General features: G+C 36.3%; 1 protein-coding gene across 6 annotated transcripts in view; it reads right to left on the bottom strand.

Moving 5' to 3' along the window:
- GRIK2 (glutamate ionotropic receptor kainate type subunit 2) overlaps positions 1-14,241 on the bottom strand; it is a 611,480-nt gene that overhangs the window by 380,927 nt on the left and 216,312 nt on the right. For all 6 annotated transcript variants that reach the window (XM_073336875.1, XM_073336874.1, XM_073336872.1 and 3 more), the window contains 3 exons: positions 11,496-11,677; positions 9,196-9,249; positions 5,151-5,324 (listed from right to left, as the gene is read on the bottom strand). In XM_073336875.1, coding sequence (XP_073192976.1) covers positions 5,151-5,324; positions 9,196-9,249; positions 11,496-11,677 — 410 coding nt within the window. The remainder of the gene's footprint in view (positions 1-5,150; positions 5,325-9,195; positions 9,250-11,495; positions 11,678-14,241) is intronic.

Raw genomic sequence — 14,241 nt, 5'->3', positions numbered from 1 at the left:
ACACAATGTAACTTCCTATTGTGTGTTATCACAATATGGACTCCCCCCCCCCACGCACACACACTTTCTCCCTACCCTTTATTACAAAATTATTTTACTGTTTTTATTCTCAGAATAAGACAGCCAACAATTGTAGTTTAGTCTAAATTACTTCAGAGTGTTTCATAATGTGCTTCTAAAGATAACATGAATATTTTTGTGAAAAAGTATAGTACATACTAATTTGAGACTGCATGACAGCTCCATGTCTGATATTAAATTTTTGCTGAGAATTGGGTGAGGCTCCCCTTTTTCTTTTTTTTTTTTTTTTAGTATTATAAAGTGTGGAGACTAGCGAAGTGTGAATTAGCAAGGTTGTACTGCATGGGTGGGTGATTTCTGTTCAGAGTTTCTGAAATAGCGAGGCTACGTTCAGATAACGGAAACTGATGTATCATAATCAATGAGAGATGCACAAGAGTCACAAACTCTTTCCTGCTGAAAGGGAAGCAGATGAGTCAGCAGTGTGCCCTTGTTGCCAAGAAGGCCAATGGCATTTTGGGATGTATAAGTAGGGGCATAGCGAGCAGATCGAGGGACGTGATCGTTCCCCTCTATTCGACATTGGTGAGGCCTCATCTGGAGTACTGTGTCCAGTTTTGGGCCCCACACTTCAAGAAGGATGTGGATAAATTGGAGAGAGTCCAGCGAAGGGCAACAAAAATGATTAGGGGACTGGAACACATGAGTTATGAGGAGAGGCTGAGGGAGCTGGGATTGTTTAGCCTGCAGAAGAGAAGAATGAGGGGGGATTTGATAGCTGCTTTCAACTACCTGAAAGGGGGTTCCAAAGAGGATGGCTCTAGACTGTTCTCAATGGTAGCAGATGACAGAACGAGGAGTAATGGTCTCAAGTTGCAGTGGGGGAGGTTTAGATTGGATATTAGGAAAAACTTTTTCACTAAGAGGGTGGTGAAACACTGGAATGCGTTACCTAGGGAGGTGGTAGAATCTCCTTCCTTAGAGGTTTTTAAGGTCAGGCTTGACAAAGCCCTGGCTGGGATGATTTAACTGGGAATTGGTCCTGCTTTGAGCAGGGGGTTGGACTAGATGACCTTCTGGGGTCCCTTCCAACCCTGATATTCTATGATTTGATTTGTTGTGGGCCCTCTGGTTAGATTGGATCGCAAATGCTGTTCCTCCACATAAAGGACCCTAATCTACAAGCATCTGAAGAGACCGGGGGAGAATAGGGTCACATTCTGTGGAAAGAGGCAAGACTTCCCCCTGCCTGAATGATTTGAAGGAAACTACACAGGGGGACACTGATTTTCCCTCCTTTCAGGCCCCTCCCCATGACTATTTACACTGAAAGGGCAATCTACAGTTCAAATGGTTAAATCCAGGGCAACCACTTCAACCACTGATGACAAACAGAGAATAAATTCAACTGACCTAAACTAGAATTCTTAAGGATTAAAACCAATCATCTGACAAAAGGGTTTGAAATTATACCCTTTCACCAGTGCCATCCACCTCCAGAACAATTCATTACAATGTGGATGAATGGCTGACTCTGGTGATCGCTTCTAGGGCCAATTAAAGGGGTTAACTGAGCCATGAGAGTTCATAAATGAATCCAGTTCCTTTCCCTCTATTTCTTTCTATAGCTTGAAGATAAAGTAAGGGTGTAATGTGTATGCTCTGCGGGTTTATATAGTGACAAATGACTATATTACTACTAGCAATATTAGGTCTTTGTCCCAGATACTAGAGGCTTTGCTGAGCTTCCTATTTCTCTATAACATCATGAAAAAGAAAGAACATGAGATGTGTAAGCACTGTGGTCCCATGTACTGACAAATGGGAATGGTGCCATTGCCAGTAATAATTCTTTGTCTAGTAACCAGAAGCCCATTATTTCTTTGGTCGCTGTCAAAGGGGACAAAAAGTATTGTCAGAACAGGTGAGAAGAGATTTTAAATCTTAAATTCTCCTTTATGCCTATTTCTAAAGCCACTTTAAGTTTCATTTACAAATATAAGTGGACAAACAATATACTTTTATAGACACCATCATACATGATAATACTTAGAAGTTGCAATACATTCAAAATACATAATAAATGAAATCTAATTAAAAACTCTTTTGAAATCACTGTTTCCAATTAATAAATGTGGTACACTAATGACAAACAAAGTGCAAGTACATGGAAGGATGTAATTTTCCTGTTTCTCTAGCTATCCCAGCTATTTTGATATTTAATACATCATAGCTCCGCTTAAGAGGGACCAGGTTGATATACTTGAAAAATGTTTAACTGTTTACATTATCCATTGATTGTGGTTTAATATTCAGTGTCTGTAAAATCCTTAATATATATTAATAATCTCCACTGGCATTAAAAAAAAGAGTTAAAAAAACTACCTAATTTTGTGTGGCTCATTTAGCACAGTATATATATATATATAGTTTAAATAACCAGATATGAATATTCAACAAATGATACAGAATTTGATATTTTTCAAATTAAATATTAATGCAGTATCTGATAAAAACAGAAGAGGTGAAGCTCTGTCAGCACAGTTATTATAAAAGCTCTATTTTTTTTTCAAAAATTGTGTATAATATTAGACTGAAGGCATAAAGTAAGGACTCCTGATTTCCAATCAATGTGACAATTGTGGGGTTTTCAACTTTTTTTTCCAACAAATTGAAACATTAAAACTATTATAATACAATAAATAATAAAAATCAATAGTTGTAGGAGTGAAAGACAACAGGGTTGGTGTGGTTTTTTTAAACAGGAAAACATCTGTTTGGTTATCTGCCATTTAAAATAAGGCCTTTTTTAAAAATTTAAGTATAATTATAATTAGTTATATCATCCTCTTTCACAGCAAAACTTGGGGAGCAGGAACCAGATGAACAAAAACTCTGAGATTCCCCCTGTAATTTCCTGCAATATCTTCCATTTATGGTTCACCCCTAGAGGGGAAGAAGCAGAAGATCTGAGGTGAATTGACTTTAGCGGGACCAGGATTTCACTTCTGTTTTCTACTCTGTGTTGATCCACTTTCAGGCTCAGTGCCGAACACTGGAACTATGATACAAGGACCTCCTCTACCATTGTCTGTCCCTGGAACCTCTAATAAAGGGGATTAGACTATGCAAAGGGTTGGAGAGGGAGAGACACAAAAGAGGTAACACAGCCTCGGGATGTATTATCTTATTGATGAAGTTCCTACTAGATGTCCTGGAAAAGAACAATACATGCTCCTGCCCTTGACCTGCCTCACAACATGTGGAACCTCAGAGCTCAGGAGTTTCTTCTGAAATATCTCTGTCAGAAGGAGATGGTGCCAGGAGGTGGCTGACACCATCTTTTGCCTTTTGACCTAGATGTGACAGTTGCTCAATACTGTTATTGGGTAAAAGCCACAGTATGTTAAATTTCAGAGTACCAGCCGTGTTAGTCTGTATTCGCAAAAAGAAAAGGAATACTTGTGGCACCTTAGAGACGTACAAATTTATTTGAGCATAAGCTTTTGTGAACTACAGCGCACTTCATCAGATGCATCCGATGAAGTGAGCTGTAGCTCACAAAAGCTTATGCTCAAATAAATTTGTTAGTTTCTAAGATGCCACAAGTACTCCTTTTCAGTACGTTAAATGTTTCCCATAGGATTAGTGAAGAGACATCTCTCATAAAAGCTCTATACTTTGGATGGGTCCCTTATAACTATAAAGCCTGAGCTGACCTCACTCACACCAATGTAAGTCTGGTGCAAGTCAATGTATGCTAATAGAGTAACACCGGTCTAAAACTGGGGTAAGATAAGAATCAGTTCTATACTTTCCATGGACTTCTAGCAAAACTTCTGAATGAGTAATTACAGTGCATGGAGTTTAAATACACTTCTTAGTATAAAAACTTTTATGATGTAATTAGCTTTAATGGAGACTTTAAATATTACATATTTTTAAAAACATCTCTAAATACCACTATTGTTAATTTTTAGAGTACCATCAGTGTGTGTGGCTCTGGATAAGAACACAATATATGGGTAATATTTTTATACACATGAGGAAAAATCACATAGGCCCAACTGAAGTTAATGGCAAAACTCCCAAGGACTTCAATGGGTGCCAAAATATCATTCATAATATTTCTTTTTCACAAAATAAATGATGTTATCCTACATGCCGATCAATTGATACCTACTATTAAACCACAAATGATTATATTCTAAAACATTACCACGCACATGAAAATATACAAGGCTATTTAGAACAAGGAATCAAACTTCCTCCTTAACGTTCCCCATTGGGCAATCCCACACGTTATGCATTCTGTGAGCTCTGCATAAATATGAGTGTGTAACTCTTCAGTATGCATCGGGTGCTGCTCATACATTTGAAAACATGAGTGTTAATTTCAGCCTCACTTTGCCCATCTCTAAAATGGGTATAATAATACTTATAACACAAGGCGAGTGTGAAGAATAAATAATGTTTATAAAATACATGGACATCACTGGAGGAAGGTGCTTACTGTGCACAGGATTAACATCTCCTAGGAATGTTGTTATTGGATTTATCCAATGATTTCCAATAATCAGAGATCTACAGGACAAGAGATTTCTAAAATAGGCCGAAAAACCTTCTCATTTAGTGATATGTTGACTTGACTTGAGAAAACAAAGTATTTTTTATTATAAAGGAGAAGTTTTTTATGTTAAATTACATAATCACATTTTAAAGAAGTCCATTGTAACACCAGACAAATATTTCTCTGTGTTATGACCAAATGGCTCTGGAATTAGCATAATCCAGAATATCTCCCTTTTTAAATGAAAGTAAGTAAAGAACATAGTTCAAAAGATACAAAAAGAAGCAAAAATGACAGTTACTTTAAAATATTAGGTTGCAAGTAAATATAAATATGGTATTTTGTTTGAGATAAAATTAGTATGGCTGTCCAGTACTAAGTCACATTTTTAGTCTATCAATTGTGAATGCAACTAATGACTAATCTGTAGGCAATAATTAAAATGAGATTTGGTCCTGTGACTTTAGAACAACTGAGTGACTGGATTGCAGGTTACAATTCTAAGGGTTTTGTAATTAGACAGACATGCACAAACTAATCTATTAATTGGTATTCATACCGTCATAAATCCATCCAGCAAACCTGAATCAGGTTTAGGAGGTGCTTGCAATCGTTCCATGGACCACTTTTCAATGATGGAGGCCACCTGGCTGTTCTCTGTGTTTAAGATTCTGAATCCAGTCATGTTAACGCCACTATACCGGTAAGGTTCCACATCAAGAGCAAAAAGGTCCTGAAAGAGATGTTTGCAACATAAATGCTTTTTATATGTCATTTCTTAATGCAGGCATTTAACCACCTCCGTGGAGATAAGCACTGTAATGTGCCATGACCAACAGTATTGTACATGCTACTAAGTGCCGTATGTTCCATGTACAGGTCTGGTTGGGGTCTATTCCATCTTACACACATAACTCCAACTGATGCTAGTGGGAGTTCCCTGTACGTAAAGAGGAAAGAACATATCCCACAGTCATAAACAAAGCACATTAGGAAAAAAATTAAGCCCAGTGGCTGAAATTGCTAGTTACAAATACTCCATAAAATGTAATCAGACTTTAATATTATTTGCTAATTTAACAATCCCTTTTCCTGTAGTTCAGATACTGAATTTAAATGATAAAATAAAATGACAGATTCCCTGCACTTTCCTCAGACTATTTCTCTCTGTTAAGCAGAATACACTCTTCCTGTTTTTATCTTGGTCTATTATCTCTATTATTTTTACCTTATTATTATTTTTACCTTAATGAGCTACAGAACACCTTGTAGAGAATTAGTCTCCATTATCTCAAAAACAGAATAAATGCTAAAAGCTCATTATTAAATTTAGACATTCTCAGTTGGATGTTGTAGAAAAATGCATATCCCGAGTAACAAAATATTCTGGTTTTTATACATCTTTCATACTGATCTATCACTGAATACAATATTTTCCTGTTCTTCGGAACACATAAATATCTTTAATCAATCTGATCTATTAATTTCTCTATTGTATTACAACATTTTAATTAAGATCTTTTCTAAAAAAGAAAATAGGCATATGTGTAGGGGAGAAAATAAAGTTAGAAAAAAAGAAAAATAAGTAGAAATTTTGGATGGAACAAGTTATTTCAAGAACAAGGTCCCGATCCTTCACTGTGATTCTTCAGTGCAGACCCCAGTACCTCTGGGGAGTCCAGAGATCTTCACTAGAGAATTCTGATGCAGAATTGGAACTTAAATATGAAGTTGGTGAAAAATATAACTTTTATGACTCAGTAAGCAGAGCTTCAACCAGCAGAAAGTGTTTCAGTACTACATAGCAGGCTGCACCAAGACTGTTCTTTTTTCTGATTTCCTTAGTAATATGTCTAGTGAAGGTGATAGAGACCCTTATTTAGCAGTCCTTATTTAGTTTTGATAAACACTGCATCCTCCATACAATTCAACCTACAGTGCTTGTCCTTCATCTCCTTTTTTTAAATTGCCCATTTAATATATTCTAGTTTTCTGTGAAATTGTAATGTTAGGGCTGATATTTATCAGAATGCATTTATTTACCCATTGAAGAGAAAGCAGAGCAATAACAGGGATAGCAGTATATGATGAATTGCTCATTGTTAACATTAGAACTCAAACCTAATCTCAAAGATAGTTATCCTTCTGGATTCTAATTAGGGTTTATGGTATTATTTTTCATATACAACGTATAGGATATGTACAAGTATCAGGGGGTAGCCGTGTTAGTCTGTATCCACAAAAACAACAAGGAGTTTAGTGGCACCTTACAGACTAACAGATTTATTTGGGCATCAGCTTTTGTGGGTAAAAAAACACTTCTTCAGATGCAGAAGTGGTGTTTTACCCACGAAAGCTAATGCCCAAATAAATCTGTTAGTCTTTAATGTGTCACCGGACTCCTTAGGATACATGCAGTGTTTAATTTGTGCCAAGGCTTAACTTGGCTGAGCCCCGTCATCTATCGGTTTGGCAGTTCATAGCCCCAGCACCGTTGGGCTTGCTGCATGAGTTATGACTGTAAAAAACTTGCTTGAGCTTCAGCACCTAATTGCTTGAGCTCTGACACCTCTTTCATCACAAATTAAGCACTGGCTATGTCGGAATTCAGTGTGTGCCTGCAGTTTGACATCTATTTACAAATTTCCATACTTGCGTCCTTATTCTAAAGATATTGTACATTTTAGCAGAATAGCTAAAAGTAATAAGAACTATGTTGCAGTAATGCTGTACTCTTACAGAATTTCTTTCCCTTCAAATTTCAGATGCTTTCAAACATCTGCACAAAAAACCCCCAACCTCATAACTAATTATTTAATCCAAACACATTCATGTGTACACAAAAGTATAACAAATATACACAACAACTCGGTGTATTAATGAGCTAGTGCATTAGGCCCCTGAATCAGTCACTGGAGAATACAGTTCTGAAGACTGCTTTAAATGCTGTGATTGGAAAATTTATTTGACAGGCTTTCACTGTGCCAGGTAAGAAGCAATTAATAAATCAAAGCAGCTGAAACTCTGTTGCAATTTACAGAGCTCTACTGCAGCATCAAAATCTATCACCTGCTGGCGCATGCCAAATTATCCTTTTCTGTCACTGATTCAGGCTGGTCCTTCAGGCACCTAAAGAAACTAGTGTTCCAAGAAGCAAATGGAAATATTTAATTACAGCAAAATCCTGATTTTAAAATTTAGTAAAAAGTCCATTCTAGAATATAAAGCAAAGAAACAAATGCAATGAGATAGAAAGCTCAAGTCACTCAAACCAGCAATTCTCACCAATGAGCCAAATTAAAATACAATATACAAAATTAAAACTGAGACGTCTGGAATCATTTGGTCAGTCTGAGAGCTTTGACAAGGTGAATTATAAACTGTGTGCAATTCCAGCATCTCTGAGTTCCACAAAGGCCCAAAGAAAAGTTATGGTTATGTAAAATCTTCTCTGCTTTTACTAACCTAATGAGGTTCATCTTTAAGAGTTATTTCATTAAAGGCCAGTACTCAGGCTGTTCCAGTGCTGCTCTTTTCCATGTTTTGCAATCTCTATACTATGATTCAGTGATGACTGTTCATTGAGTCCACATAAAGGTCTCATTTCAGCAAGGTACTTGAGCACGTCTCATTTTAAACACATTACATAGACCCACTGAAGTGGGACCATCTGCATGCTTAAAATGACACACACGCTCAAGAACCTTGCTGAACTGAGGACTGAATGTGCCCATTTGATCCATAATAGGAGTAAGATAAAATAATGTATATAATTTGAATTTTACTAATGTTTTCCCATTTCTCAGGGTGGAATTCTAAAAACTTCTAAATTCTTCCCTGATAGCCTTCTCATATATAGCTTGGAAGTAATGCAAGAACACATTACTTGAGAGTAGAGTTGAGTGAATTGTGAAAAAGATTGTCACATGAATATTTGTTTAAATTTGAAAGCATATTTAGATTCAGCTTTTCCAGTTCTTGAGTTTAGCACCAAATTTTCAGCATGAATGCTCCAATATTCATCAAAGCTGATTTTTGTGGTGCATATGTAATTCCAGAGCTCTCCATTCTTCCCAAGTTGGTATTTACATAAAGGAAAAGAAACAATATCACATAACTTATGTAATTAATCACCACACAGGAAATTTTAAATTGTGGTTTGAAATTATTCACAATGAATTATTTAGTACTCATCGGTGGACGAAGAATTGTTTGCCAAAGAAATTAATAACTAACTTGGAATAATGAATATATCTGAGAATTTTACAACTTGTTCATTGAAAAAACAGTAAGGAGAAAAATGACAAGACTCATAGAATAATTATTAATTGTGGATTGATTATGCTCTCAGCTCTACTCAAAAATTTAAATCTCTAATGCTACAAAATAATTTTCTCAGGTCTATTAGTTACCAGTGTACAGTGTTGAACATTAATTAAAATATCCTCATGAGTTTTCATTGGACATAACAAAACTTGATGGAGAAAACATGCCATACCTGAGAGACCATTCCTGAGAGACCTCTTTCACACTGTCAAGTAATATAATTAAGATGGCTAAGGCCTTTGTTCAATGTTATTGGCATGTTTTTATAAGCTACTTACCAATGTGGTAAAGATATAATGATAGTATTCTGTCATCATTCCCATAGCTAAAGCCTAAAAAAATAAACGAAAGATTAATATTTTGAGGTCACATAACATACTTTTTAATTGCACCTTTACAGCAAATTAAAAAGCAAAAGTGGAACACTATTTGGAACAGACTATAAGGTAGGAATTATACTAAAATTAGGTCAAGCAAATCATTTCTTAATAGTCAGAACAGATTACTGACTATTAAAGGAATTTATGAACCAGATCTTCTGATAAAAAGATTATTATTATGATGTTTAGAGCTGTAATTGTGAAAGAGGCTTATAGTTTTACATATTAATGGGAGCATTAACTTGCCACACAAAATCTGAACTAAGAATATTTTACTTCATTGTATTTATAATGTCTCCACTAACTAATAACCTAATGAGAAACACAATTCTACTTTGATTAACAATATGACTCAATTAAAAACTAGTGTTAGCAAAATAAGTGTTGATTGATAGACAGACAGACAAATAGATCAACAGATCAAGCTTTGGGCACTTTTACCATATTTCTTTAGCATTAACGGAGCATATCAAATATCGGTACCATTATTCAAAAAGTATAGAAAACTAGCAAGTATGTCTTCCTGCCTTCCTAAAAGCACAACACAGAATAATTTCAGCTCAGTTGTGTATTTTCAATTTCGTATATATTTTTGTTGGCAAAATAAGGGCAAGTATTCTTAAATACAGTTTTAAAGAAGTGGGTTGGGGATCTCTCCTCATTCTAATTCATTATTCTTCTACCTTAAAGGGCAGTTCCAATCCGAAAAGTACTCTGCAGAACAGCCTCCTTTGTGTATTAAGATTTATATCCAATCATTTTAGTAACTAAAACTTTTAGTTACTTTTTTTAGAACTGAAAAGATAACATAGCTATGGGAGAAGAATTTGGATTCTGTTTCTTTTTGTGCACCAACAGCATTCTTTTATCAATTACATCTGTTCGAACCTACTGATGGCAAGAGGAGGAGTCACTGTGAACACAATTCGGAAACAATTAATTTTTCAGATATATACGTGAGATCCTAGTTTGTCCTCCAGAAGCTTTGCTGCTTGTGACACTGCATGAGAAGGCAAGACGCAACAAGACTGTAGTTATGGGGGGGGGGAAAGTTAGGAGTCTACAAGTTTGAATGTTCAGACTCAAGCATTACTTCATTTTCTTGCTAAGAGGTGAAACCTCACCACTGGGTACAGCTAAGGAGTGCCTGTATGCATTGGGAATCCTCATTCACCAAAACTATAGAGCAGCAATGGAGCTACTCAGAAACCACTACTGCACCCTCACGCTGAATGTGCTGCATCACCTTAGACAGGGAAGGAGAATAACTATTACCCACCCCTACCACTTCCCTGTCCCTGTCCCTAAAGAAGTTGGAGGATCCCAGTGGAGTATAACCGTGTAGCATACAGCTGGTGCAGAAAGTTTGGGCAAGCTCTTGTGAATTCTGCCATATGCTCCTTGCATTCCCACAGGCACACAATGGAAATGCAGCAGTTTAACCATGTTTAGGGTCCTCCGCAATCATGGCAGGAGGGCAGAGAGAATTTGGCCCCTACGAAAATACCCAAGGGGAACTGACAGTATGAGTAATTTTCTCAGTGGAACATATTAGTGTGCTCATCTGGTAAGGAAAAGAGAGATTTAATTTACAAACATACTCAAGTGGTTTGTCAATCAACGCAAGGTTGAGTTTTCTATTATTGAAATACACTATTGGAATTCTATTCATTTGATTATGGAATATACTAAAATAAGAAGTCTAAATTAAAATTGTTCATTGTGCAGAATAAGACTAAACAAACATTCTAAATTTGCTTTCTGTTCAGAGTGCCAGTCTATGAGTGGTTTCAGAGTAACAGCCGTGTTAGTCTGTATTCGCAAAAAGAAAAGGAGTACTTGTGGCACCTTAGAGACTAACCAATTTATTTGAGCATAAGCTTTCGTGAGCTACAGCTCACTTCATCGGATGCATACCCAACAGGATATTCATCATTATAAGATAATATAAAAGATTTTTCCAAGTAACATTTGCCTCCAGAGACTTGTAAATAAAGCTCTTGCTCCATCCCAACCAAATAAAAGAAAAGTGGCTATCATTATAATCTCATATAACATTAGCTCAGGAGGACTTGGTTGATTTTCCAGTAGAAAGAGCTCAGTAAAATTCACACACAATTTTAAAATCAGTTGAGACTAGGTGTTCCTGTTATTTGTTAGGAAATATACTAGGCCATCTGAAGTGATGTAATGATTACCTGTTTTAAAATGCCTGCTGCCATTTCATGACTGCAGTCAAAGATCACATGGAACTCCTTGCCTCTTTTCATCTCCTTTAGTAAAGGCTTAGCATCCTTTGTGTCAGCTGGTAACTGACGGATTTTTAGTCTTAGGTTGTACCGTGATGGAGCTTTAATGAGCTCTTGTAATCGAATAAGGCCTTAAAGAAAATATGAAAAAGACAGGAAAGGAAAATTATTGAAACAAAAATGAAATGACCTGGCAAGAGAAAATAGCTTATTACAAAATATTTGCAATTTCCTGATTCTTTCCCCTTCTTATGAGTACGCTACAGTGTGTATAAATTTGTGCTTAAAGAAATGTCTGGGATCCCATTGCTTTCTTGACACAATTCTTTTTTCTTCATTAATATTAATAGACAGTAAGCAGCCTGAGTTAGGATTACGTCCAGGAATGCAGACAAATCTTCCTTTTTGCATTTTCTTGAAGCTATGATATTCTTCTCTAAATAATATATATATAATTATTATAATTCAATTAAAGCAATATCCCAGACTAATAGTTTGTAATCAGACTACTCATTCTCATGACTAATCTATCAGGTTTATATACACAGCTGAAGTTCATTACAGTACCATGGAACATTTTCACATAATCCACACCAGGCTACTAAGAGCGTTAATTTATCTTTCTTAATTATACAATTAACAAGCAGCTTCAAAAGCACAGCAAAAAGGGGTATAGAATAAACAGTAGGCTCATGTCACTTAATTCCTCTTTAACATACTACAAAATATTTTAAATTACTTATTCCTCCCCCTCTCCCCCCCACCCAAGGAGTTACATATATGGAAATTTCTCAGAAATCTTTTAGTTCAAATCAATGTGACAGTGCAGAGTTGGTTTACAGATCATTGGTCTGTGACCAATACTAAACCTCATGTTGTTTAACTGTATTGAAAATGACAGCGTAAAAGCCGTTCTTCCCTAAAGTAAAAGTTCATTTCAGTGTTAGCAAGAACGATGTATTCTTATGGGTAAACTTTCTCCCTGGCATGTGAAGAATTGGGTGTGCATAACTCACTGGCAGTAATGGCTGTTATATGCCATCAGTACTTCATATGTGATGCTTGGGACCAATTTTCCACCTACCTACCAAAGTCAATGAAAGTTCTGTCTTTGACTTCATCTGGAGTAGGATCAGGCCCTAAAAGATATCTCCAATGTCTGAAATTACCTACTTCCTTTCAAGATAGAGATATTAATGAGGAAGGTTCATGAAATGATGTTAGCTGTCATGCATTATCATCATGTGTAACTTTACACAGAGCAAAAAGCTGAAAATTCACCTTAAAATTCTATTTAGATATTATGCAATAGCAGAAGCTATCTTACATTCATTTGACCTATGGAAAACTTTACAAAATGTTGTCCCTCACCTATAGTTAGTGTGTTTTTACTTTTGTGACACTATGTAATTTATAAAATAAATGTAATTGTTCAAAGCACTTTATAACATGTAAGGAGTGACAAAAAATGAATAGAATAGGTTAGTATCTCAAAAAGCCTATTCCAAACTAAAGAGGCACAAACACTGACAATACAGAACAGTCTCCTGAATAAGCACGGTCAGTTGTGTTTATAAAGCTCAACTGAATTATGTAGGCCACAAAACATGTTCCACTGTACTAAACGGTTCACTTTGGTAGTCCACTGGGCCATAAGCTACAATAAATATTTGTTCATTCCTGTTTAGACTCATAAAATAAATCCATGCTGGCACTAATTCAACAGTTTTCAGCTTGTAAGGCTCCCTGGGGAATGACTTTGAAGAGCAAAAATCTTTCACTAGCAGGAGCGGCTGTCCCTTGCTTAGGATTTCAAGGATTCATCACTTTGTGGAAAATGAACAGTACAGAGAATTGAAGCTAAGTCTGAGGGAGTAGCTCTCATTACAGTTACCCTACAGCTCCTACAACAAAGAAATGCTTCACAAAAGAATGATAATACAGTACTTAGTATCCATTTACCCATTGTTTTTATTTGTACATAACAGCCCAGAGTTGCAAGCTGCTGAGCAACATCAGCTCTCACTAAGATTTTACTGAGAATTCAGGTTGTTCAATGTTTCTCAGGTTTAGGTCAAACTTAGAAAGAACACATGCTTGTGCTCATGCACAGTGAAGGCTGACACTCATTCCTGACACATCGTGCCCAGGACTCTCACTGGTGTGATTTCCACACAGGCTGCAGTAGAGCCTTTTTAATTTAACCTCTTTTGGATCCCAACTTTGAGGCTACAGTAAGGCTTGAATATTTATGCGCGGCAATATTTAGATTAAACAGAGCAGCGGGTGGAGGGATGCCGATAGAGCTGTAAGGACGAGCTTGCAAATGGAAATCTTTCCAGGTAGCATAATTTTCATTTCCCTAAAGGATGCAGTGCATGAAAGGAACCCTCAGAACAAAGTATATCATTTACACGGTGCAAAAGCCCAGACATTTTTCGAAACTTCCACCCCACCCCGCATCCCAGTGATCATCTGTATACAACTTGGTTGATGGCGAAGGGGATGGATTGTTTGGAGAACACTGTCTTCTGATCATTTCAGTTTTCTAATATTTTTTTGTTTTCTTTTCTGGTTAAACACTTGCGTTGTGTTCCATGATTTGGGTACCAACCTCTGATTAACGTTAAAGTCCTGAAAAAGCTCATATAGAAGTTACCTCTCCCTTATGTTCTTTTACAAATGCTGTGGTTTT

Source organism: Lepidochelys kempii, chromosome 3 (genome assembly GCF_965140265.1).
Source record: "Lepidochelys kempii isolate rLepKem1 chromosome 3, rLepKem1.hap2, whole genome shotgun sequence".
NCBI classification, from domain to species: Eukaryota; Metazoa; Chordata; order Testudines; family Cheloniidae; genus Lepidochelys; species Lepidochelys kempii.
Note: the sequence above shows the minus strand (reverse complement) of the source record. Positions and strands in the feature narration are given on the sequence as shown.